Source organism: Aspergillus piperis (genome assembly GCF_003184755.1).
Source record: "Aspergillus piperis CBS 112811 unplaced genomic scaffold BO85scaffold_8, whole genome shotgun sequence".
Lineage (NCBI taxonomy): Eukaryota > Fungi > Ascomycota > Eurotiomycetes > Eurotiales > Aspergillaceae > Aspergillus > Aspergillus piperis.
The window spans coordinates 1,091,991-1,116,235 of NW_020291598.1; the positions used below are offsets into that span (position 1 = coordinate 1,091,991).

The window sequence follows — 24,245 nt, forward strand, 5'->3', positions numbered from 1 at the left end:
TAATTAGTACGTAGTTAGTTATCCAACTAACTAACTATTGTAATCTACCTATCTTTACCCCTTTCCCCTAAGATACAAAGTTTAGTTAACTTATCTCTCTCTACCCAAGTTACATACTAAAGTAGTCAGTAAACAAGCTCCTAACTATCTTTCTTGACTTCTTTCTTTCTGTAGTCATCTGCAGTGAAACAAAACACCCCCCAATGCCCAAGCTCTCTCGAGTCAGCCAACTCAACCAACCATACATAGTTAAAAGTAGACTACTAGTGATCCAGCTGAAACGTGCCAGGACCCTCCTGGTTTGCTTTACCCCTGTCTCATCATCATTATCACACCCCCTCATACATACATTGAAAATAGAATCCTACCTTCCCCTCCCCTACTCCATGAGCCAAAACCGCTCTACTACATGCGTTCGTTGATCCGGATGACTCTTACCGGGATAGCCGATGAACATTGATGATCCTTACTATTAATCTATTTTAGGAGGGGGGTGTTGTGCCGTGGGACGGAACTGTTATTAGCGAACAAACAGCGAACTGGAGTAGCCTGAGTAAAATGTTCTATAAATAAATAAATAGCAGGATAGCCGGGGTACTGCAGTGGTTAGTAGTAGTATTGAAGAAGAGCTAAACTGCAGTGCAGTGCAGTGCAATTTACCCCATAATTAGTTATTTAGTTAGTTAGCAACTCGAAAAAAGAGCAGACAGTAGATAGTTAATAGAAGAAATAGATCTGCAGTGTCTTACATAGCCACACCTCTACCTACCTAAGTAAAGAAGGGAAACGAAAATGAGGCTGAGCAGTGCACTCAGCCTGGCAGGGCATTCATTCATACCTAACTACCTAGTTACTAACTACTAGGGTAAATTATTATTATTATTATTATTAGGCTAGTTAGTTTCGGTTCATTCCTTTACCATCACCGCCACAAACAAGCAATGAAGCAAACAACCACTTGCGGAGGTACTACTGTAGAAAACCACAGAAAAAAAAAAAAAAAAAAAAAAAAAAAAAAAAAAAAAAAAAAAAAAAGAAAGTAGAGTCATCAATTGTGAAGCAATAAGCGATACAGCCGCGCTAAGCTGGTATGTATTACTTCTACCTATCTACACAGATCCAACCATTTCTTACATAGGAGTAACTAATATACATAACGCAGTCGCATTGGAATGAATAGTGAAATTATTTTAACCAGTCAATCAGTCAAACAATCAGGGTATTATCCAAAACATTCATCTACCAGAACAATAATCCCAATCAAAACAAAGTAAGCCAAAAGAAAAAAGAACAGTTACCCTAGCAATCATCATCATCCCACACCCCCAGGAGTGGAGAGAGAGGAAGCTAACGATCGATATAGTATAAAGACCGGTAACCGGGGCCCACTTTACTTCAATCACCCATACCCAAGATACATACATACATACGTATGGTGTACCTTATGAGAGAAGAATAATGAAAGATACAGTATACTAGATAATTAAGGGTTACTATAGTTATTATCAAGGCAAACACCGATAAATCATACGAGAAAGAGAGAGAGAGATCTCCAGATTCGATCCAAAAGATTGCAGTAAACCAGGCAATCTACCCATACATAACTGACTTAGTCTACTGATCTCGGATGACTGTGCCCGAAGGAAGGTGCCTTATATGATATGACATGATATGATATGACTCAGGGGCTATTTTCTTACTTACTTAGTTATCACTCTACACTGTACTAACTAGTAGTAGCTGATTGTTACAAGGCACAATCCAATCCAATCCCCTCCCAGCCTCAGGAACTAAATTCAAACTACTGTAATGTACGTATGTAGCAGTAACGCGACATTTTCATGCCTCTATACCAATTAGGCATCATACTCCTGATAGATCGAATCTTTTTTCTTCTATGGCTCTCATGAAAAGAAGGCCAACTCATACAATAGTTAGTACCTTTCCTGCTTGCTTCACTCGTGGTGGCTGGGAAGCACAGCAAGATCTGATCTGGGCTATCTACTATCTACACCGCTACATGTCTCGCCCGACTCGTGCGGTGCGTTGCGTTGGTGTGGCGACAGATCCTGTGCGGAAAAGTATGTATGTATGTATGTATGTGGGTTTGCCTGCCGGCTCGGTACTATGTGACCTGTGGTTTCGGAGGGTCCGGATGTGATGGATGTAAATGGTCTAGGCCTAAAGTACTTAGCATCGTTGGGTGAAAGTCAATTGCAATGATTACGAGTCATGCTGGACAGCAATAATGTCATCCAAATCGTTGAAACTTGCTTAGATACTTAGATATGCTAATGTCACACATGGATATCAGTACAACGGGACGCCAATCCCTGATCTACGTTTTTTATGAGCAAATGGTCCCCTCCCTGGCTGCTCATTTAACCGGTGATCTTGTAGATGGACTCGGCGAGACGCTTGACGTTGCCGCTTGTGATACCGGCCACGGAGATACGGCCGTCCTTGGTGGCGTAGACGGAGTGCTGGACGGATTAGTGTGAAGAAGAGATACAACGGATTGAAGGCTGCTTACCTCCTTGGCCAGAGCGTCCATCTGCTCGGGCTTGAGACCAGTGTAGGCGAACATGCCGATCTGTCGCATGTCAGTAATTACTCATCTCAACCATGGTTCCGAATCTTACCTGGCTGGTGATGTGAGACCAGTCGTGCTTGCTGCCAAGCTCCTCCAGGTTCTTGCGGAGGAGAGCGCGCATCTCAATGATGCGGTCGGCCATGCCCTTGACCTCACCCAGCCACTGCTCGTTGAGCTTGGCGTCGTTCATGATGGTCGAGGCGATGCGGGCACCGTGGATGGGAGGGTTGGAGTAGAAGGGACGGATGAGGATCTTGATCTGAGAATCCACACGCTTCTTCTCCTCGGCGGACTCGCAGACGAGGGAGAAGGCACCGACACGCTCGCCGTACAGACCCTATATATCACTTAATACTGAATCATACACCAAGTCTGGTTATCAGCTTACCATGTTCTTGGCGAAACTCTGGCAGAGAGCAATGTTGTGGCCCTCCTTCACGAAGTGACGGGGAGCAAAGGCATCCTGGTCAGCGTTACCACTGGCAAAGCCCTGGTAGGCCATGTCGAAGAAGGCAAAGTGACCCTTCTGCTTCATGACGTCGCTGATCTGGCGCCATTGGTCCTGGGTGGGGTCGACACCGGTGGGGTTGTGAGCGCAGGCGTGGAGAAGGATGATGCTGTTCTCGGGAGCAGCCTTAATGTCGGCCAGCAGACCCTCGAAGTCGAGGCCGATGGTGTCCTTGTTGTAGTAGCGGTACTGTCCGACCTCCAGACCGGAGTCCTTGAAGACAGCGGCGTGGTTGGCCCAGCTGGGGGTGGGAAGGTAGACCTTCTTCGCGTGAGGGTAGAAGCGCTGCAGGAAAGCACCACCGATTCTCAGAGCACCGGTACCGGAGATGGTCTGGGTGATGACGAGACGGTCCTCCTTGAGGACGGCGGAGTCAGAACCGTAGGCCAGCTCAGCAGCAGCCTTGGTGAAGGCAGGGATACCGGTGATACCGGCGTATTCCTTGTCGTAGCCGGAGGCGACAACCTTGTCCTCCGCAGCACGGACGGAAGGCAGGACGTAGGGCTTGCCCTTGTCATCACCTATTTGATCGCAATGGATTGTCAGAACAACTGAACGGTTGGAGGTTGGTTGTTTGGCGTGATCGAACGATGGTATGGTTGGATAGTTAAACTGAAACAGGGTGATGCTTACGGTAAGCACCGACACCCAGGTTGATCTTCTCCTGGAAGGTGTCGGCCTTGTAGGCCTCGGTGATACCCAGGATGGCATCCTACAGAGCCAATGAATCAGCAATGGCATCACAACAGCAATTGGGATATATTGGAGATCTTACGGGAGGACCCTGAGGCACGTTGGACCAGGCGGAGGCGTGTCTGGCGCCGACAATAACGGTGCGCACACTAGCGTCACGGGTAGCAGCCTTACGGCTGGCGATTCTGAGGGTGGACAACATGGTTTATGGAGGAGGATTGGACAAGAGAAGAGAGGAAAGAAAAGGAGGAAATGAGCAAGCACTCCAAGAGACCAGGGAGGGAGATGATCAGGAAGAAAAGGACGGGGGGGGGGGGGTCCAAGAAGCTGGCAAGCAGTACTTAAAGGGAAGGCTGGAATCGGGGGAGGAGACAAGCGGGAGAGACGAGGTCGGCGATAGTTATTTTATTTTTTGAGTCACTGGAAACTGACTTGGGACTAGTCTGGTTAGCACAGTAGGGAGTTTCCGGGGAGAGACGCGGGAGGCCTCGGATTGGCCACGTCCTCCGCATCGCCAGCAGCTGACTTGGTTGCTTGTTTGGCTGGTTTGCATGGAACATTACATTATTGATGTGGCAGCTGCAGAAAGCAAGTACGCTGCACATATCTCTCGGATGTACGGAGTAGCATGGATGTAGTATATCTATTTCATCAATGACATCTGAATGCCATTGTCTATCTCTACTAAATGATTGATTACTATCCGACACAACAATGAACACCACTGAATGAGTTGTCAATGTCATCATCACGGAGAGCGTGGACTCCCTCCTTGACAGATCGCACCACAAATGATGAGCCCGTCCCGCTCGCCCCGGTGAACTGTTTTAGTATCGAGGGAAAATCATGGATGGGCTGAGGTTGGTCTTCCCCTCACGAGGAGTTGGGGTAATTACTATCTGTTCAATCGGAGACAATTATCCTCCTTGTACCACTTACCTTTAACCACCACCATCACACCATCAATCATATAAATCTGCAGCATTGACTCCATTTCCTCCTGCTAACTACAGTCTCACTTTTCTCGATTTTGGTAGCTTTACCACAAGATCTTGAATAGCTACCCACACAACCATGGTTGCTTGCACTCCACCGCCTCGGACAATATCACTCGGCCTCGGTTAAATTCCCCCACACGCCAAGCCTATCCCGATTCAATAGCTCTGCTACACCATCGACGGAGTATTGAGGACGTCCTGCAGTGTCTTCGGAGCACCGAGTCCATCTTACCTCTCTATCCATCCATCATCGGACAAAACCGCGTGCTGCTGGCTTGCTTGCTTTATCTTGACCCAAAAACCAGGTCGATCTATTGGAGATAGATAGAATAATATGTGACGTTCTATTGGTATAATCTGTACAAACATCGCATAGCCTAGAATAATATCTGCTGAGGATCATTAATGTGCCTCCTGAATAGAGGTCGTTCGGTGAAGGGTCATCATCTACTACAACAGTCCGAGAGAAGCAACACCTCTCTCAGCCAAGTCGCACACCGGCCTGGCGGTTCTTGCGCGCTGTCGCTCCCATGGCGTTGTTCATGCCCGTGTGTTGACTGCTGTCCAGCGCACTCATCGCCTCGCGCTTCTTCTCTTCTTCGATCTTCTTCAACCGCTTCTCCGTCTTCATCTTGCCACTGCCCTTGCCGTGGAATTGATGACTGAGATGCTTGAACGCTTCCTTCTGGTTCATCGCGCGACCATGCTCATCCACGTACTTGAGCTGCACATCCGGCTTGTATTCGCGGTTGAAAACCTCTGCCATGTGTCGCGCCTCCTGCTGATCGCGCTGCTTGTTCTCCCACCGAGCGTATTCTTCTCTCTCGCGCGCTGACATCCGGTCCAACTTGCCCGAGGCACGATCGCGTTCACGCTGCTGCCGGGCGCGTTTCTCTGCTTCGGTCTCCATGCGCATCTTCTCCTGCAGGAAGCGATGGCGGTCGCGCAGCAGAGAATTGTTGTCTGCGGCGTCGGATCCCTTGACCAGACCACGCTGTTTGAGCATGTTCAACGTAGCACCGAGACCTTGATCCAGAGTCGCTTCCTCGTCCAAACCTGTAGTGCTGATCTGTTGCTGGGCCTGCGACTCCTCGCGCTTGATCCGTTCCTTGAGATCTTCCTCGTCTTCGATATCATTGTAGGTTCCCATTTCCACATCCTCGTCCTCTGCCTTGATGCTGGGGCCTTCACTCTTGGCACGTGACTCCTCGGCGGGCGTCGTGGTTTGTCGCTCACGGCGCTCTGGAAGGGTAGGTTTCTGTAGGTTGGAGACAAACTCCGAGGTTTCGTCGATCACGAGGCCGGGCTCTTCTTCGTTTCCATCGGGGGTGCCGGTTTCCATCGGCGTTTGAGAACCCTCTTCTCTAAGCTGTCGAGCAAGATCCTCCGGTCGCACTTTTTGTCGCTTCTTAAACGCAGCACGTCTCTGGCGGGTAAGCGAGGCCTGTAGATCGTCGTCATCGACAAACGAGACATCTTCACTTGCCCACTTCTTGGGGGCGGGCGCGGGTACGGGTGTTCCGTTATTGGTATCAACCTCCATGGCGTTGTCATTCGGGGTACTCGTCGACTCGGTCGTAGGAAATAATTCGTCGTCATCAATAACAGCTCTCTGCTTCGTAGCCTTCGCCTTCTTCTTCTTGGGCTTCTTGATCTTGATCTCGCTGATATCCATGTAGTCGGACGCCGGTGTCGTCGTCTCCGTCTCCAGATCCAAACTGACGATGTTCTTGTTCAATTTTCCCGACACCTCCTGTCTCTTTGCCTCCCGCTCCTCCACCGTAGACCCTTGAGCATCCAGAGTAAATCGTTTTCTCTTCTTGCCATCAATCTCCTCGTCATATTGTGCCAGAATACTCGAGTTCTCTTCCGTAGGATCATACGCCGGCTTCCGTTTCTTCAACTCTGTCCGCTCCGTAGCCTTCTCCCTCTCCCTCAAATCAACATTTTCCAACTCATCCCCCTCCTCCTCATTCTCATCGATTGTCGCATCCTTCAGCGTGAGAATATGATCCTCGCCGCCCTCGAAATCGCCCACCTCATGCCCAACCTTAATGCCAGCCAGATCGACCGCCGTGTATTCCGCCGCACGTTCCCGTTCCTCCAGCTCCTCCGCCAGCTTGCGCGCCCGCTCCTTCTCGATCTTCTTCTGTCGCTTCTTCGCCTGCATCAACCACGCCTTGGTGTCCTGGTCTGCATCGCCCGATTCACCCAGCGTGGTGCCTTGTAACTTAGCATCTCTCTGCGCCAGCTCTCGTGCCCGCTTGATCGCAGCGTTTCTCTCTTCCCGTTTCCGTTTCGCCTCGGCATCGTCTTGCATCTTCTTCCAGTTGGATCCGGCCATCGCTTCGCGCGACTCGAGGGTACTGGCGGGGTCTTCATCTTCGGAACCGGACGAGTCGTCGGAGTCGTCTTCATATTCGGCGCCAGGAACAGGCAGGGGTTTTAATCCGAGCGCGGCTCGGATTTTGTTGTTTTGCTCGATGGAAACTGCGTCGGCCATGGTGGCGACAAATACAGAGGAAAAGATGAAGATGGATACAGAAGGTCGGTGGGTAGGTGGTGAGGAGGTATCGTCTTCAACTGATGGAAAGTGAAGTTGAAGTGACGGGATATGAGATATTCAACCCGCCGCAGCGGCGAACCTGACCTGACCTGACCGACCGACCAGCCAGCGGGCGAGCGAGCGCGCGGCAACAAGCACTTACCTAATCAGCACCTATCTCGGTAAGGTTTAGCGCGACAAACTCTTAGCGCGAGCTTGGCGCAGCGGATAAAAGGCGGCTTCGTCGATTTTTTCTCTTCTTCTTCTTTTTCTTTCTTTTCTTCAGAACATGAACAAACACGGATCTGTGTCTAGCGATCCCGTTCATGGAGGGTAGCAGTTTCGGCTGTTTATTTCTCTGTGTTTCGGTTGAACGCTGGACAGTTCGACGACTTAAGGAGCCATTCATCTTGTGGATGGTTTTTGCACTTCCGGTCGACAGATCTCAGATTAAAGGTTGGCGCTGGGTGTTCACTCTGGTCTTGAGCTCCCATCTTGGTGAGCTCGGCTGGAGAACCTGGTTGCTGACGGCGTCATATTCCTACTCCCTTTACCGAATTGACCGTCGGTCACTGAGGTCAGGGAATAACCATGACCTGCCAACATTCCTATCATTATAATTTATGTATGTAGTTGTAAAGATGTAAAACTGTGCGCATACTATATGAGTGTGCTTGGGGCACCACTTGAACCGATCAATATGTCGGCTAGCGTCTATCAAGAATGGACGATGTAGCATGCTCGACATGCTACTAGAAAAAGATTATGCCATAATGCTGAACCGAAGGATGAAGCACATCGCATCGCGAGACCCTTCTCCAAAACGCCATATAATATCATATCTCAACACACCGACCCAACAATCCCGCATGATCTTTTCACTGCTACACCCATAACACCCCCAAACCGAACTTCGATCGATATAGATACGGAGTAAAGAAAAAAGTTTACAACAACTTCAAATGCCCCGTCACCGAATCCACCACACTCTTGGGACCCAAAACCCCCAACACCGTGCGGCTCCCACTCGCAATCTGCGTCCGTCCAGCATCCGTAATCACCCTGGCGCAAAGTCCCAGACTAATCGCCTTAGCCTGCATCTCCTCCATCTCCTCCTCCGACTTGACCTGCAGCGCGATCTTCGCCTGACCTTGCGATTCCCACCGGCGCAGGATGCCGCTGTTCGGCGTGTACGCTGTCAGGTACTTGTAGCATGCGAGGGTAGCGTGCGAGCATTGGGCGGCGATTTTGCCTGCAACAGTATCAAACATATTAGCATGCGCTCATAAAACACAAATACAATATCCATATCCATAGCCAGAGACATCGATATAATATTGTAGAACTGAAGACGGGGATATGCTTACCCTTCGTCATACCCAAATCCGTCCTCACGACAAGCACCAATTTCACTTCTTCATTGGAGCTGTCGAAGTTGGCGAGCTCCGTGCCGTCGCCTTCTTCTTCACTGTCCTCTTCTTCTTCAGATTCGTAGTCTTCGTCCGACGAGTCTAGGTGCGGTTTCACGTTGTAGCTGTTCGGCCAGCCTTCTTTTTCTTTGTTGCTGAAAAGACCGAGGCTGCTGCCTTGGCCGATGAAGTAGCCGGTTATACCAGCGAGGATGGCGGTCGCGACCACGTAGGCGGCTGTGGAGGGGGTGGTGCGGTCGAGGTCGGACATTTTGGGATTGATTGTTCTCTTGGGGGTGGGTGTGGAGGGTGGTGGTTTGGTAGAGGGATTGAGTGGTGGTTTTGCGATAAAGGCGGAGCGGAGCTGGATGTTGCTTGGTCGGCGGTGACGTTAGCGGGCCGGGTGGTTGGTTTCTACGATTGATTAATTGATTGTTTGAGACAGGTTAGTTGGGAGCTAGCTATGTCTCTACTATCTCTATTGGGGTTGTTGAATACGTATTGATATGCATGAAATATTGTGGAAAAATAAATTGTTCTAGAATGTTGGTCTGCTTACTGTATTACAACTGTTAGAGGCATCAACCCAAACACCGCAATCCAATTTGACAGGCGCTCTGCTTCATTATATACACATCCCAATCATTTTAAAAGAACTGCTATCTTCCCTTAACAGCACGTCTAGTTCGGACGAGGAGCGGGCGCGCCGCCGACGTTTCCAAGGCGACGGCTCCTGTGACACATTAGTAGCAGATCGCAAACAGAAAGAATGCGATCAGAGCAAGACAACTTACATGAAGGTACGGCTGAAGAAGCTGATGCCGATCATGAAAAGCCAGCTGGGGATGGCACTGAAGCCGTAGATGACATATCCAAGAGGGAGCAGAAGGTTGTTCTGAGCGAGCCAGCCGTCCGTGGGGTGAAGAGGACCGTCGTAGGCAGGGGCCTTCTCCCAGACCTTCTCAGAGTGGACCTTGTAGATGGTCTCCGGGGTCACGGTGGTCGAGTTCAGGTAGACGGTGTGGAGGGGAGTGTTGGGGCGCTCCTCACCAAGCTGGGCCTGGGGCACCTGGAGGAACCAGACCGAAGGAGCACCGGCACCCCAAGCAGAGCAAAGGACCTTGTTCTTTTCGCAATCCAGCTTACCGAGGTTAGGGGAGGTGGGATCGGCGGAGAACAAAAGCACGGATTCCTAAATAGGAGGATTATTAACGACTATTGTTATGAAATCGAGTGGGTGCGCCCCCTTTTTCTAGGGCTTGCTTACATTGAACGCTTTGTCTGCCTTGTCACAGCGACCGAAGCAAGTCTTGTTTCCTCCGGTGATGTAGACCAACCAGTCCTGGGGCTCCGAAGCGGGCTCCAGGTAGGACTGCCAGTTGGTCAAGTTGAACTCGGAGACGGTCTTCTCCTGGATCTTGGTCTTCTCGACGACCTTCTCAACAACGGCAGCGGCGGGGGCGACCGGGGTGGCAGTAGGCAAGTAGGACTTGGCCTTGTTGAACCAGCCCTGGACACGGTCCGCAAGGGGAACCTGCTCCTGAGCCACAGCGAGCGCTGGGAGGAGGGCGACGACCGGGGTGAAGCGCATGATGCTGAAGCAGTTGATGACGCGTGGTCAGTATAGGGGGGTTCGAGGGAATCTATCACATCCAAGGGATGGATGGATGGATGGAAGAGAAAACCAACCTGAGCTGTTATTGAAGGAACGGGCGCACTTTGGAAAGAAGAAGAATTTCAAAAGCCAAAGTACGGGACAGCAGGCAGCTGGGGAAGACAGGCACTTGGGGATGTTGAAGGTCGAGTGAAACGGCGAGAGATGTAAGCGTCGGCGACAGGTGGCCTAACTCTAAATGGCCGCCCGAGGATCCAACCGCCGCGGAAGCGGGGATTCCGCCTTCTGGAACACTTTTAGCTTGACAGATTCGATTGCACTGGATTCTGCGCAGATTGTGGATGCAGATACCGTACAACTACGTACTTGTCTACTAATTAGGGGGTGCATGTCTTGCATGTTCCCTGAGACTCTTTACAATGGCATTGTTGACATGTTGACACGCGGCAATTCAGTGGATCTGTGGAGCTGTGTAGCATCCGGACAGCTTCACTAAACAATGCGATGTGCAACCACAACAAATAATCTCCATATGGAGATAGGGTGGTATTAACGGTAATCTAGGAGATTTAACGAGAAGCGAAACAAAAGAAAAAGCAAATATGGTTGCTTATTTGATTATGACAGACACAGCATGCTGTTGTAATGATAGTTGTGCCGCTCGATCATGCTGAGATGCTCGCTGTTTCCATGAGATGCACTCCCTGCCACCATGGCACCTTCCTTAGTATCATTTACTTGCATCTGTCGGTAGCAATGTGGCAGATGCAGTATTGCAGCGACTGACAGATGCAGCTCTATGCAACTCATCGCTAGATGCAATACTTCAATAGTTTACTGCATCCATATTGTACCAAACCAAACCAATCTATCCTCAATCAAGAAACCCGCCTTCGTTGTCAAGTGTGATGCAAACCTGGAAGAAAGCTGGGGCCTGTTTACTAGTCCTAGCAGCCATGGCTTGTTTCTCATTCGGTGAGGTCATCTACATCGTCGCCGGAAAGAATGGGGCTATTGTCCACTCCAAAGGTATCTTGTCTCAAAAGGGCAATGGTCTAACATGGCTTACTCGTTCAGCGATGACGGAGAGAATTGAGCCTCCCCCAAACACAACCATGGCGATCCGACGATCTTCCCCCACACCGGGTGATTTCCCCATCTGTAGGGACCCTCATGGCGCTGCCCGACCATTCTGTCTCCCAGAGAATGGTGCAAATGTGACGGTTGGTGGGACTTACTACATCACCTGGGACGCGGACTTTTATCCTCTGAATGCCACAATCACCATCGAACTGAGATATACGGACTCTATAGAAGGGGATTCGACATTTACCTCGGACAAGACGGACAACAGCTACGGATATACTCACATCCATATGCAGCAAGAATGGCTTCAAGGAAAGCAGCAGAACCCTCTGACGCTTTACATCATCGAGCTGGACTCGGTGTCAGATAAGCGGGCAAGTGCCCGACGGGGTCCAACCGTTGTTCTTCACCCCAAGCCAGTGCAGCATCGCTTGTTTCCTCGACCGACTTCCTTCAACAAGTTGGGCCTGTATATTGGCCTCCCAGTGAGTCTCAGCGTGGTCATACTCGTTGTTGCTGGTCTCTACTTTGGCATGCGAGACAGCCGGCGAATTGATCTGGGGAACATCGGGGGCCCGGGGTATGGCATTAGAAAGTCCAAGGGTCAGCGTCTAGGTCGTAACCGGTGCGAGTCAACGTCGGAGAGAACTGTGGAGGAGACGAGCTCGGACATCACCGAAGTCGCCCAGCCCGGCCGAAAGGGAGCTTTAGAGGGAAGTCTCAGCTTTGGGGTCAAGCGTGATTCGTCGAAAACAAAGGGCTGGCAGGTGTAATTCAAGAGCATAAGAGCAGTGCGGCAAGACTAAGGCATGCAGGATTTGGTGCGCGCTTGGCCCAGTTGGTGGCAGGCTTTAAAAGTATTGTATAAACGAGCCCGTTCACTGGTATGACTGTTATTGGACTAGTGTCTGCAAGAAAGACTAAAATCTCACGCTATCCTTCAACCAGAATAGGAAAGAGAACGAATGCAGTAGCCTAGGAGATAAAGAGTTAAAATGATACTTTTAGAGGGTTTAGTGCCGGAGCATCCCACCCGCCATTACATAACCCACGGCTTCTCTACAGCAGCCACAGTCTATACTAACTATTCTCCCACTCACCATGTCCGGGGCATCCCCCCGTCGCAACGCCTCCCACCTTGATATAGTTGGTTTGTGGAGTGAGCGATCCCTCAGCCGCCATGGATAAATTAACCAGGAATGACTCGCTGGGCGAGTTCGTCTGTCGCTTCCCCAACTGTGATGCCCGATACCGGCGCAAAGAGCACCTCCGTCGCCATGAGGCCAAACATATCCAAGATCGGACATATCCCTGTTCCATCTGTGGTCAGGAATTCGGACGAAAGTATACACAAAGCTAGCTTGCAGCGCGCAAGGCTCCTGCGTGCTTGTTGTTCTGTCATTAGTAACGTGCGTTAGTGACACACTGCGGCGACATCTACGAGTGAAGCATCAGTTGAACGAACCCGTCCACCGAGCTCGACGCGCCTGCTCCAACTGTCGAGCCATCAAGGCTCGTTGTGAAGGGAAGCCTGTTTGCACGGAATGTCAGCATCGGGGCATTCGCTGCTCTCTCCGCGAGGCGGAGGACTCCCCGGCGCCCGAAACCCGACCAGCGTCCGTGAGCCCGCGGCCAGCGGTGTCCAGAGAAGAACAATTTGTTAAAATGTTCTTTGAGTTGTTTCATCCGCATTGGCCATTTGTGCATCGGGGGACGTTTCGCATCCGCCATGAAATTCCCATGTTGGTCCAGTCCATGGTGGTGCTGGGCTTGTGGGCGAGTGGGGAGAGGAGCGCACGGTGTGCGGCTGTCGAGTTGCATGAGCAGCTGAATTCGGCGATTTTGCAGCAGAAGGTTGGTGCAAATATTTGTAAATCTGTCATAAAGGCTAATGCAGTTTGCAGGAGAGATGGGATGTTCCCGATGAAGTACATATACCCCATTCGGGGTCGTGGCCATTGCCGATTTACCAGGCGATCTTATTACATGTCATCTTCTCTCTGATATACAAAACGCACGGCTCTCTCGGGATAGATTTGAAGCCGTCTGGACTAAGGACTGATACTGAGCTGCTGCTCAAGTGCCTGATTCGGAGCTGCCGCCTCCGGGGCATGTTTTATTATCCGCGCATCCTACAGCAATATCAGGAACCTGCGATTGCTCAATACATGCTGGTCAGTATTGAGGAAGTAAAGCGATTCAACATTGCACTGTATAAGGTGTGCACAACGATCTATGGCTCGACGGCGCTGAGCCAGATGGTGGATGGGGCATCGATGGGCAACATCCTTCTAACGGCGGATGAATTGCAGTTCCCGCTGCCGGAGAACCACGAGTTATGGGATGCAGGGACACAAGCGGAGTGGGATCGAGCCCTGGAGGGGATGAGCGTGGATGGGTTAGGGGAGTTTAGGGAGGATGAGTGGATATCGAAGCAGGCTCGGATGATGCATGTATTGGGGAACATTTAGTCTCACTACATACCATCTATATTTGCAGTGGTTGAAGCATATCAAATACGATCGATCAAGACTGTAATGTAAAACACAAATCAACTCCATTATCACTACATAAAGGACAAACACCCTCCATCTCTACCCCAGCAACCAACTACAAACAGAACATAACATCTACGCCTCCACCCCATCCTTCTCATTCTTCGTAATCGTATCCACAATCGCAGTCTCCAAATGCGGAATAACCGGATCCTTCTGTACCCTCAACCCCTTCGTCATCCTCGCAATAGTGGTATAGAACCCTAGTACAACAAAGCACTCCACGACCTCATCATCCGTCATAACCCTCTTAGCCCACAGAATCGTCTCCTCGTTATTATCATACGTGCGGATCGACTCCTCCACCAGCGTCAGAATACACTGTTGGCGCTCCGTCCACGTGCCCATAGCAATGAGCTCCTTCGAGGACAGACCCTTGCGCAGAGCCTCGATCTTCTCGTCGCCAAGCCCGTTAAGACGCGAGATGGGCTCGTTGATGCCGAAGAGGTACTCGGCGTTGATGAGGCCCGTCATGCGGAGGACAATGAGCTGGTAGTCGAGGAGTTGAATGGTGCGCTTTTCGCCGGAGAGAATGCTGTCCAGGACGGACATGATGGGGAGGAAGGTTCCTGGGGAGCGGGCATAGAGGCGGAAGACGGCGCGGTCGATGGGGAAGGATCGTAGGAAGGCGGCGTTGGCTTCGTGGATTGGGGAGGGGTTGTGGATGTCGATGCCTTCGATTAGGGGGTATTTTGCTGCCATAGTGAGGGTTGGTTGATTGATTGGCTGATGAGGTATGAGTATGTGTGGTTGGTTTGGAGTGTTTTGAGTAGATTGTATTAGGGTTATGGGAGATGTCTGTGGTAGGATAGTAGACGGGTGTTTTTCTTGGACTACTTCTAACTTTTAAATACAGTGATTGAGGTACTGCTGATCAGTCCATCAATGATTATCAAGTCATGCCATATCGGTATATCAGCCTTTGACTATTACTGTCCCTCGTATTGTCTTGCAGGATGCTGAAGGAGTATCAGGATGCCGAAGTACTTGTTTCAGACTCGCGCGGATGTCAGCATCACCAGCGGCAACGCTAACTGCCATGTGCGCCCTAGTTAGTATCTTACTCTCCCTCCACGGCGGGAGAGCTAATTAAGGCCCGCATGCGGTATGCCTTCTGATTGGATTAGGGACTGTATACACGAACTATACTATACGAATTGAATTTGAATGGAGTCAAGATGTATGAATGCCAGTGATTTAAGATCATTCCACCGCTGCCACATATCCGGCCATCTCATCATCAGCCCATACACACAACACACACCATCACTTCTCGACAACCCTACTATCCATCTATCCTCCCCCAATTTTCATATACCACGAAGTAAAAATGGGCTCAACAGACCCCTACCGTCTCGGCCGCGACGTCATCGCCTCCACACGTCTCAATCTCCAACACTACATCTGGAAAGAGAGCATCGGATACCTCCTTCACCCATCCATCCGATTCCCCGACGCCAGCAGCAACAGCGACATTTCCATAGCCGATGTAGGGACCGGCACTGGGTTAGTAACTCCCCCTTACACCCCCCTCTACATCTATGAGCGAAGCTCTAACAACAATGTAAAGAATCTGGCTCCTCGACCTCCACCGCCAATACCCCAACGCCACGCTCCACGGCTTCGACATCTCCTCGGAGCAATACCCTGCCCCGGGATTCCTCCCATCTAACATCTCCCTCCGGCATCTCAACATTCTGGAGGAGATCCCAGAGGAGTACGTGGAGAAATATGATGTCGTGCATGCCAGACTTCTTGTGCAAGTTGTCTTGCAAGCGGGTGGGGATCCGAGGCCCGTGATTAGGAATTTGATGAGACTTGTTAGTACGTATACTCCTCGTTCCCCCTTATTTTTAACCTATTACATTTATTTTCCGATGAGTGGTATGGTATGATATTGATAATGTTGGAATAGAGCCCGGTGGCTACATCCAATGGGAAGAACCCAACGACGACGCAGGCAACCGGCCCCTCGTGAAGAGTGATCCTGAGACTACGGTCTCGGAGAACTCGGAGGAACTTATGAAGAGGATTGATGGGAAGTTTAGGTCGAAGATGCCTTCGTATGACCCCCCCCCCCCCCCCTTCCTTTTTCCCCTTCCATACACTTAGCCCCTCTGCTTCAGGAACATAATATTAGATGCTAATGATTGATGGTAAACAGATGGTCCATCCACCTCGCATCAACCCTAGCGGAGCAAGGACTGCGCGATGTTCTCCGCGATGAATGCCATCCGGGCACGTACACGCTTATTCTGGACCAGATGAATTATCTGGGCCTCTTTGGGGAATTGATCAGTAAGGTGCCTGGGGAGGAGAAGGGAGAGCTGAATGAGTTGTTGGAGAAGGCGGCGGTGGAGGCGAGGGGGGGTGTCGCGTGGAAGGTGAGGCGGTTTGTGTTTTTGGCGAGGAAGTAGTTCATCACTCCGTCTTTGCTTGGGGGTTTTAGTTTACTTTTAGATTAAATGAGATACATGTTTATACCTTCATTATTTGGGAGTGTTTGTATAGTGGGTGGTTTATTATAGGGTTAGTAGGGAGGTGAGGTGGTTGTTGTATGTTGGGGGTTAAGTTGAGTATATTATGTAGGGTTGAGTGTTATGGATTTGTGAGAAATGGTCGAGTATGATATATTTTCTTTGATCTTTATGAGTGAAATAGGTGATAGTTGACTTAATATAAGGACATCATAGTCATACGCAGCATAGTTTTCATTGTATGTGCCTTTATCTAATTATGAACCCTCTATAGAACTGACGTATGTTTCTATAACTTTGAGACTGATATATATGACTCTAGTACTAGAACTGAGTAAAGTGAAATAGTATATCAAAGTATAGACTATGACCAAATTCATCTATCTCAATAATTTAACAAACTCCCTAAAGACTATATAACAACAATATCCAATCTGAGATCTAACTCTAACCCAACCCCCCCAAAAAAACAACCCTCTTAACGCCCAACCCAATATCAAAGACAAAATAACATCATTATATCCTCTCTAATCTATTCGAATTCCACATCCAAATCCCCAATATTCTCCCTCCCCAAACCCCCCAAAACCCTCCCATACAACTCCACCGCCCTCCTCGCCCCCTGCTGATCAAACACCCTCCCATCCCAATAAAATCTCACGACATAACTTCCCCTCTCAGCCCCCTTCCCCACCTCCAGCTGCACCCCGTAATTGAACTTCATCGTATTCTTACTCATCTTCATCACGATCCACCTCATCGCATCCTCTTCCTTCCCGTCAAATTTCTTCTCAAACGGCTGGAAACAGAACAGCGCTTTCGCGCCCTCCACATCCCTATCCACTTCCAATGCCTCGTATATCTCCGACAGTGAAACGGCAGCGTGGTCTGCGGAAGTCCAGAAATCTCGCTGGGTATCCTGCAGCAGGGACTTAATGGACTGAGATTTGTCGATAGTGGAGAGGAAGGGTAAAAAGTTTGCGCATGTGCCGGTTATGCTCTGGGGATTTGGAATGGGGACGTTGCGGGCGGTTATTAGGGTGTCGTAGACTATACTTTGTTTTTGCCCGTGAGACGAGGTGTTGAGGTGAGAAAGGAGGAGGGAAAACGCCGTTTGGAAAATAACTGACGGAGTCACGTTGTGGGTTGTAGCGAGGGCGTCGATGCCCATGTCTGCTGGAATGGGGTAGGTTGTTATATTGTTCAATGATGGGTTTTGGAGAGTGGAGAGGTAGGGTGTCGTTGTGGTATCATTGTGGTAGGGTTTAAGGAGATTGGTCCAGTAATCTAGCTGGGGTTGTTTCGGGAGCGATGTGATGTAGTTGATGTATTCTTTGAAAGGGGTGCATTCTGGGATAGGCTCATTGCGCGCGAGGGCTAGGAACTGGTCGTCGAAGATGTGTAGTAAGGTGCCGTCGTAGGAGGCGTGGTCGAGTTTGATGACGAGGTCTTTGGCTCCTGTGGTGGCGTCTGTGAGGAGGGCGTAGCGCACGAATGGTCGTGCGGGATCGAAGCGTCTCTCCCAGTTGCTGTCAATGAGGGATTGCTTTTCTTCTTCGGTGGTGTAGGTGTGGTAGGTGAGGTTGAGGGTCGCATCGCGCAGGATAACCTGCACTGCTGTGCGGGGATCACGGCTCTCGTCGGCGTACAGGTACAGCGCGCGCAGGATCTGGTTGTACTGCGTGAGCTGCGTGGTCAGGGTGATCCAGCGAGAGAAGTCAAAGTCCAGTGGCAGTCGACGGACGGTCATGAGCTGCCAGAATTGCTCGGGCTTGTTGCCCTGCGTGAGAAATTCGATCTGTCCAGGGCTTAGGGGGTAGATGTCCTCTACTTCGAAGCGGGAGATGCCAAGCTGCGCAAGCTGGTTGTACATTGTTTCCGTCGGCTGGAAGGCTGGGACAACTGAAGCTGTGGGTGGAGTTGCAACAGCAGCAGGCTCCTCGATCAGCAGCGCCGCCTGGTCGCGCAGTGTCCGGGATGAGAGAATGTCGTTCACCCGCACCTGATATCCGTCCTGTCGGAGGAGACTGACGAGGTTCAAGGCCGAGATGGAGTCGCCGCCAAGGGCGTGGAAGGTTGAGTTGGCGTGGATGTCATCGGCCGGTGTGTCGAAGAGCTTGGACCAGAGATGTTGCAGTTTGTGTTCTGCTGGGGATGTGATGGCTGAGATCTCCTCGGCAGGTAGATAGGCCTTGAGTTCGTCGTCGGCTAGGTCCTGAGCGAGAGCCAGCAACCGCTTGCGGTCGATCTTGCCAGAGCCCATGAGCGGGAAGTCTGACAGTGGAAGCCAGATCGAGGGAACCATGTACTTGGGCAGGGTGGTGAGATGGTCCTTGATTTCATCCAGAATGGGCGCCTGCTCTGGAGCCAGCAGCACAACCTCCCTCGAGCCCGGGGCAGAAGTCGAACAGAATGCGACGAGCTGCTTCTTCTTGAGCACTGTGGCGGCAATAACAGCGCACTGACTGAACAGCCCCGTCTGCATAATAACACTCTCGATCTCTCCCAACTCGATCCGGTAGCCGTTGATCTTGACCTGGTCGTCTTTGCGGCCGAAGAGCTCGATATCCCCGCTGGGCAGCCATCTCGCTAGATCGCCAGTCTGGTAGATTATTCCGTCTGGCCGGTGCCGGAATACCTTGTCTGTGGCATCTGGACGCTTCAGATACCCCCTTGCCAGCTGCGGCCCGGCCAAACACAGCTCGCCGACTTCACCGGCAGGCACGGGCTGCAGGGTGTCTGGGTCGAGGATCTGCGCCGTTACATTGCGGTAGGGCCGGCCGATGTTACGCAGGTTCATATCTGGAGTGACGTGCGTTGTGGTGACGCAGATGGTGGCTTCGGTTGGTCCATAGGCGCTGTGAACGGTGATGCGCGGCGCCCAGACGGTCTGCATGTGTGGAGTGACGGGCTCGCCGCCGGTGGCCAGGATTTGCAGGGTGGGCACGTCGTCCGGATGGAAGAGACCGGCCATGGTGGGCGTTACGCAGACGGCGGTGACTTGCATGGCGTTGATTAGGCCGGCTAGGTTGCCGACGATGGTGCTCTGGGGTGCTACGCAGAGCGTGCAGCCGGTAGCTAGGGCTGAGAAAAGGGAGAAGAACGATCCGTCAAAGGTGTAGTTCAGGGCCCAGAGAATCCGATGCGAGTTGTCCATCTCTGTCGACTCGATGATGCCCTCCACTGCTGTGGCTAGGGCTCGGTGGGTGAGCAACGTGCCTTTGGGTTTACCTGTGCTGCCCGAAGTGTAGATCAGATACGCAAGGTTATCCGGGGTGAGATCGGGGACGATCTCGCGCTGGATGGGCATGGCATCCCAGTCCAGATCATCGATCACGATCACATCGTACATGAGATCGTCGAAGAAGCCGGCGCTCTGGCGGTCCGTGATGACCACCTTGGCTTCACAGTCCTCCATGATACCCAGGTTGCGCTCACGAGGGTTCTCCGGGCCAAGAGGCAGAAAGGCACCTCCGGAGACCATAACTCCCAGCATGGCAATGATGGTGCTGATGGACTTCTCCAGCAGAAGAGGAACCACCTGTTCCAGGACGACGCCCTTGGCGCGCAGCAGCCCGGCCAGCTGGTTCACCTTGATAGCCATACCGGCGTAGGTGATGCTGGCACCGGTGGCATCTTCGACAGCCGTGCGAGAGGGATAGTTGCAGGCGATGCGGTGAAAGGCAGAGTGGCCGAGCTCATCATCAGCTGGGCTGGTCTTCGCAACCTCCACTGGCCCATCGACCTCCCTCTCAACACCATTCACCACACCATCTCGCACGAGTTCCAACCCCGCAACCTTGGTATCTGGTGCCTCTGCCGCAACCTTCAAGATATCAGCGACAGACTGCACCAAAACCCTGGCATACCCATCCTCCAGCATAGATGATAGAGTCACGCGGCCTAAGTCCTCATTACTCAGCTCCAACTTGATGTAGTCGTGAGTTCCGTAGTTCTTCTCCGGTAGGATGGTTAATCCTCTAGCCGTAGTAGGCATATTATCCACCTTGATGAGGAAGTTGACCGTTGTGTCAAAAAGATCCTTTGGCTGCCGACTCACTTTCAGTATCTTGCGCAGGCCGTACTGCGCATGTCGCGCCACGTCCCACAGGCTAGCCTGCACGGAGGCCAAATGCTCCTCGAAGGAGCTGTTCTGATTAACCTTCACCCGCAGCGGAGCAATCATCAGCGTAGGCCCGCTCATCTGCAGGATACCTGGTATGGGGGCTTCTCTTCCAGAGAGAGTAACCCCTACCACAACGTCCGGGGAGGAGGTGGCGCGAGCAAGAACGAGAGACCAGGCGGCGTAGAGGAGCATGCTGGGGGTGACTTTTAGTGCGGAGGCTGTGGATTTCATGTCAACGGTTAGGGAAGCAGAGACGAGAGTCTGCTGCTCGGTTTGTGCGCCTAGACGGGTAGGAACTGCGCCGTCGAGGTACTTCTTCCAGAAGGTCTGCATGGTGGGTTCGTCGTGCTGCTGAAGATGTTTCACATATTGACTGAAGAGAGGGCGCTGGACAGGTGCTGACCCCGTAAGGAGGGAGGACAGATCCTGAGGGAGAAACTCGCTGGACCAGTAGTCGAACAGCGCATGGTGGATGGTGATTACCAAGACGTTGTTTGGTAAGGCAGCTGCGCGCCACCACAGACTGCCAGCGTGCATAGGCTTCTGGATCTGCTCCTGCATGTAGGATTTCACATCCATGGAGGGCGTCTCCCAGGGTACAGGGGCAGCTTTGCGTACGACTTGCATGAAGGATACCCCGTCTGGGATGAAAGTCGAGCGCAGGAAGATCTCCCTGTCCATGAGGGATGTCAGTGCACGCTTGACTGCCCCAGCACTATGTCCGGTGAAGCTGTATGACCGGCTGTAGATGTACTTGGTACCACCCAGCATAGTGTTGGCGATAATGGCTTCCTGGAATGGCGTCACTGGGAAGGCGTCCTCGACGTCGACCGTGTTGATACCGAAACGCTCGAAGGAGGGAGTTTCGCGCAGTAGCGTAAACGGCGCATGACCATTCACTGCAGTGCCTCCGGACTGAATGAGACCAGCGACCTGAGCCAGCGACTGACCAAGAATAATATCCTCCACGCGCAGAATCAACCCATGCTCAGTCTGCAGCTGAGACACAACCTGGATAGCTTCCAGTGATGTACCACCTAGCGCCACGAACGAGTCCTCCACTGAGATATCTTCCTCAGCGAATGATAAGAATCTCGCCCAGAGAGCGCGCACAATCATCTCCTTCTCCGTCCAGACCACCCCGTTAGTGCCATTCTTAGGTCTATCCGGCAGCAGCTGCCCGGACTTCGCGAAATCCTCGACAATCGCACGAATAGCAGCCATATCGACTTTCCCATTCGCATTCGTTGGCAACGCGGCCAGAGGCACCCAGAATGCAGGGACCATATACCGCGGCACTCTGGACGCCAGGTACGTGCGCAGGTTCGCCACGAGTGAGTCCCAGTCGCCGTCGGCGCGACTCACAACCACTCCCACAAGAGCTGTCTTCCCGCCCACAGCAGCGGGAACTACAGCAGACTGCTTGACTTCTTCATAGGACTGAATGACGGCGTTCGGCTCGGCCGGGTCCACGCGCTGACCGTTGATCTTGACCTGGAAATCGATCCGGCCGATCATCTCGATTGACCCGTCGGCGTGGCGCACGGCGAGGTCTCCTGTGCGGTAAAGCTTGCCCTGACCGAAGGGGTTGGGGATAAAGCGACGGGCTGTTTCTTCGGGGTTGTTCAGGTAGCCACGGGCGAGCTGGGCGCCACCAAGACAGAGTTCACCTGGGATGAGCAGCGGAGAGAGGGAGGTGGTTCCGGGAACGAGGATGTAGGAGGTTGTGGTGTCGAAGGGCTGACCAATGATGCGGGATGAGCTCTGGGTATCTTGGAGTCTGTAGCGCCAGTTGAGCTGTGTACATTCGCTGAGGCCGTATGAAGACAGTAGCTCGACGCGATGCGACCAGGTTTGTACCACTGCTGGGTTTACCAGCTCGCCGCCTAGGACCATTCGGCGTAGTGAGGGCACGTTGTCCGGTGAGAGAAGAGATGCTGTGGTCGAGGTCATGTCGACGGAGGTGATGTGCATGCTGTTGATGGTTCTGGCCAGATGGACGGTCAAATTAGCCTTGCTGGCCAGGCACAGACATCCTCCGACGCTGAGTGTGGCCCACATGGAGCGCTGGGCTGCGGAGAAGACGGGGTTAAAGAAGAGTAGCTGGCGTAAGTCAAGCATCTTGGGGAAGGCCAGGAGACCGTTGTACGCGGCTTGATGCTCTAGGAGGACTGCTTTGGGCTTGCCTGTTGACCCGGAGGTGTAGATCACATATGCCAGAGAGCTGACGTCTTTATCGAGAGACAAGTCGCTGTTGTCGTTGCCCATGGACTCGCTCAGCAAGTCGCGGACCTTGTGCTCGCGAGGAAATTCACCCGCAGTGTCTGAGTCCACCAGAACGAAGTCTGCCTGGACATCCTCCACTATGAAGGACTTGCGGCTGGCCGGTGCATCGGGGTCCAGGATCACGTATGCAGCGCCAGCCTTCAGGACAGCCAGCAGGGCAACGATGAAGTCAGTCGACGTGCGCATGTGCACGGGAATGTAAGTTGCACCGTATGAGCGCAGTAACCGGGCCAACTGGTTTGCGCGTTTATTCAATGTGCCGTAGGGAAGGGGAGCATCCAGCTCGAATTGAACGGCGTGAGCGTCTGGTCTCAGCCGGGCCTGTTTCTCAACCAAGGCGTGCACCAGCCCGCGACGGGACCGGATGGCAGCCTTACCGTATTCATGGAGTAGCTGTCTCTCAGCTGGAGATGTCAAACTCACTGCTGCAATGTTTACTGACGGCTTCTCAACCACCTGCTGCAGCGTAGCAGCAAAGTGGTCAAGGAGTACTCGGACGTTGGTCCGCGGCACGGCCAGATTATGCCGCATGCTCAGCTTCAGCCCAGAGGATGCCGACAGATTCAGCACGAGAGGAAAGTCAGCATCGGTTGTCATCACCTCTTCACTGTCATCAGGTATAATAGACACTTTGACTTGCGGCGGAGCGGCGCCTGTTTGCGTGAGGATCTGCTTGTAGCCCAGGTGCGAGTGCGTGGCTGCTTCAGCACTGGCGGCACCAACGTGTCGGATCCATGATAGAGCTTCCATATCCTCTGGCACGGATAGAACCAGGGGGAAGTCTTCTTGGTCTTCTAGCTCCTGCTGGGTGCACTCTGGTCCGAAGAAGGACCGGTCTCGTCCGGCTACCGTGAAGATAGCGGTGCGGTGGCCACCCGCCGTGTGTCGAATAGATACCAGGGCCCATATCCCATAGATCAAGTCATCTAGTCGAATGCTGTATCTCTCACTAAAGTCTAATGCCGCTTCGAGAAGATGCTCAGGGGCCCGGATAGTAGTCTCAGATCGTGGCCATTGGTGATCGAGAGGGAAGGAATGGAGTTGGGGTTGCGCTCCAACATGGGAAAAGAGGTCGGTCCAGTATTCCGCGGCAAGTTCTGGGTCCTGGATAGGTTGTTGGGAGATTTGCTCATGGCCCTTGAGAGATTGGTATGTGGGAGGCGAGACGGGATGGGCATCTTGGATCTCGTAGTAGGAAATCATCTTGTCACATCAAGATGGTAATCAGAAAATAGGATATGCAGTAGGAGGTATCAATGCCTCTACTTTCTTGCTACCAATGCATGATCCTGGCTAGATAATATGCTCCCTGGTCTTGTCTGATCCCAGTCATTCTCCGGTTTCTGCTCTCGTA

The 24,245-nt window shown here is 52.0% G+C and overlaps 9 protein-coding genes across 9 annotated transcripts; 4 read left to right on the top strand and 5 right to left on the bottom strand.

The window, feature by feature from the left end:
• The first annotated feature begins 42 nt into the window (after window positions 1-42).
• BO85DRAFT_449177 (uncharacterized protein) lies at window positions 43-667 on the top strand. Its single transcript, XM_025660105.1, has one exon. The coding sequence runs from the start codon at window positions 204-206 to the stop codon at window positions 420-422; it is 219 nt and encodes a 72-aa protein (XP_025515996.1). The 5' UTR covers window positions 43-203; the 3' UTR covers window positions 423-667.
• A 1,556-nt stretch (window positions 668-2,223) lies between these two features.
• BO85DRAFT_449178 (putative aspartate aminotransferase) lies at window positions 2,224-4,122 on the bottom strand. The gene is made up of 6 exons (XM_025660106.1): window positions 3,877-4,122; window positions 3,735-3,813; window positions 2,982-3,622; window positions 2,643-2,930; window positions 2,534-2,593; window positions 2,224-2,483 (listed from the first exon to the last, which is right to left on the bottom strand). The coding sequence occupies exons 1-6, from the start codon at window positions 3,994-3,996 to the stop codon at window positions 2,382-2,384; spliced, it is 1,290 nt and encodes a 429-aa protein (XP_025515997.1). The 5' UTR covers window positions 3,997-4,122; the 3' UTR covers window positions 2,224-2,381.
• A 995-nt stretch (window positions 4,123-5,117) lies between these two features.
• On the bottom strand, window positions 5,118-7,411 carry BO85DRAFT_449179 (U4/U6-U5 snRNP complex subunit SNU66). The gene has a single exon (XM_025660107.1). The coding sequence runs from the start codon at window positions 7,293-7,295 to the stop codon at window positions 5,274-5,276; it is 2,022 nt and encodes a 673-aa protein (XP_025515998.1). The 5' UTR covers window positions 7,296-7,411; the 3' UTR covers window positions 5,118-5,273.
• Window positions 7,412-8,284: 873 nt separating this feature from the next.
• BO85DRAFT_371360 (aminoacyl-tRNA hydrolase) lies at window positions 8,285-10,337 on the bottom strand (the record flags this gene model as incomplete). The annotated part of the gene is made up of 5 exons (XM_025655998.1): window positions 8,285-8,589; window positions 8,705-9,035; window positions 9,421-9,479; window positions 9,551-9,938; window positions 10,014-10,337. 5 exons carry the CDS (start codon window positions 10,335-10,337, stop codon window positions 8,285-8,287), a joined length of 1,407 nt encoding a protein of 468 aa, XP_025515999.1.
• Window positions 10,338-11,061: 724 nt separating this feature from the next.
• Window positions 11,062-12,400, top strand: BO85DRAFT_449182 (DUF4448 domain-containing protein). Its single transcript, XM_025660108.1, has one exon. The coding sequence runs from the start codon at window positions 11,270-11,272 to the stop codon at window positions 12,218-12,220; it is 951 nt and encodes a 316-aa protein (XP_025516000.1). The 5' UTR covers window positions 11,062-11,269; the 3' UTR covers window positions 12,221-12,400.
• A 120-nt stretch (window positions 12,401-12,520) lies between these two features.
• Window positions 12,521-13,970, top strand: BO85DRAFT_468670 (C2H2 type zinc finger domain protein). The gene is made up of 3 exons (XM_025662283.1): window positions 12,521-12,791; window positions 12,866-13,301; window positions 13,352-13,970. The coding sequence occupies exons 1-3, from the start codon at window positions 12,628-12,630 to the stop codon at window positions 13,916-13,918; spliced, it is 1,167 nt and encodes a 388-aa protein (XP_025516001.1). The 5' UTR covers window positions 12,521-12,627; the 3' UTR covers window positions 13,919-13,970.
• A 107-nt stretch (window positions 13,971-14,077) lies between these two features.
• Window positions 14,078-14,787, bottom strand: BO85DRAFT_513749 (uncharacterized protein; the record flags this gene model as incomplete). Its single annotated transcript, XM_025664717.1, has 1 exon — window positions 14,078-14,787. Exon 1 carries the CDS (start codon window positions 14,702-14,704, stop codon window positions 14,078-14,080), a length of 627 nt encoding a protein of 208 aa, XP_025516002.1. The 5' UTR covers window positions 14,705-14,787.
• A 545-nt stretch (window positions 14,788-15,332) lies between these two features.
• On the top strand, window positions 15,333-16,419 carry BO85DRAFT_513751 (S-adenosyl-L-methionine-dependent methyltransferase; the record flags this gene model as incomplete). Its single annotated transcript, XM_025664718.1, has 4 exons — window positions 15,333-15,508; window positions 15,573-15,826; window positions 15,918-16,065; window positions 16,167-16,419. The coding sequence occupies 4 exons, from the start codon at window positions 15,333-15,335 to the stop codon at window positions 16,417-16,419; spliced, it is 831 nt and encodes a 276-aa protein (XP_025516003.1).
• Window positions 16,420-17,011: 592 nt separating this feature from the next.
• Window positions 17,012-24,094, bottom strand: nrps7 (putative nonribosomal peptide synthase; the record flags this gene model as incomplete). The annotated part of the gene is made up of 1 exon (XM_025664719.1): window positions 17,012-24,094. The coding sequence occupies one exon, from the start codon at window positions 24,092-24,094 to the stop codon at window positions 17,012-17,014; it is 7,083 nt and encodes a 2,360-aa protein (XP_025516004.1).
• Between the last annotated feature and the right edge of the window lie 151 nt (window positions 24,095-24,245).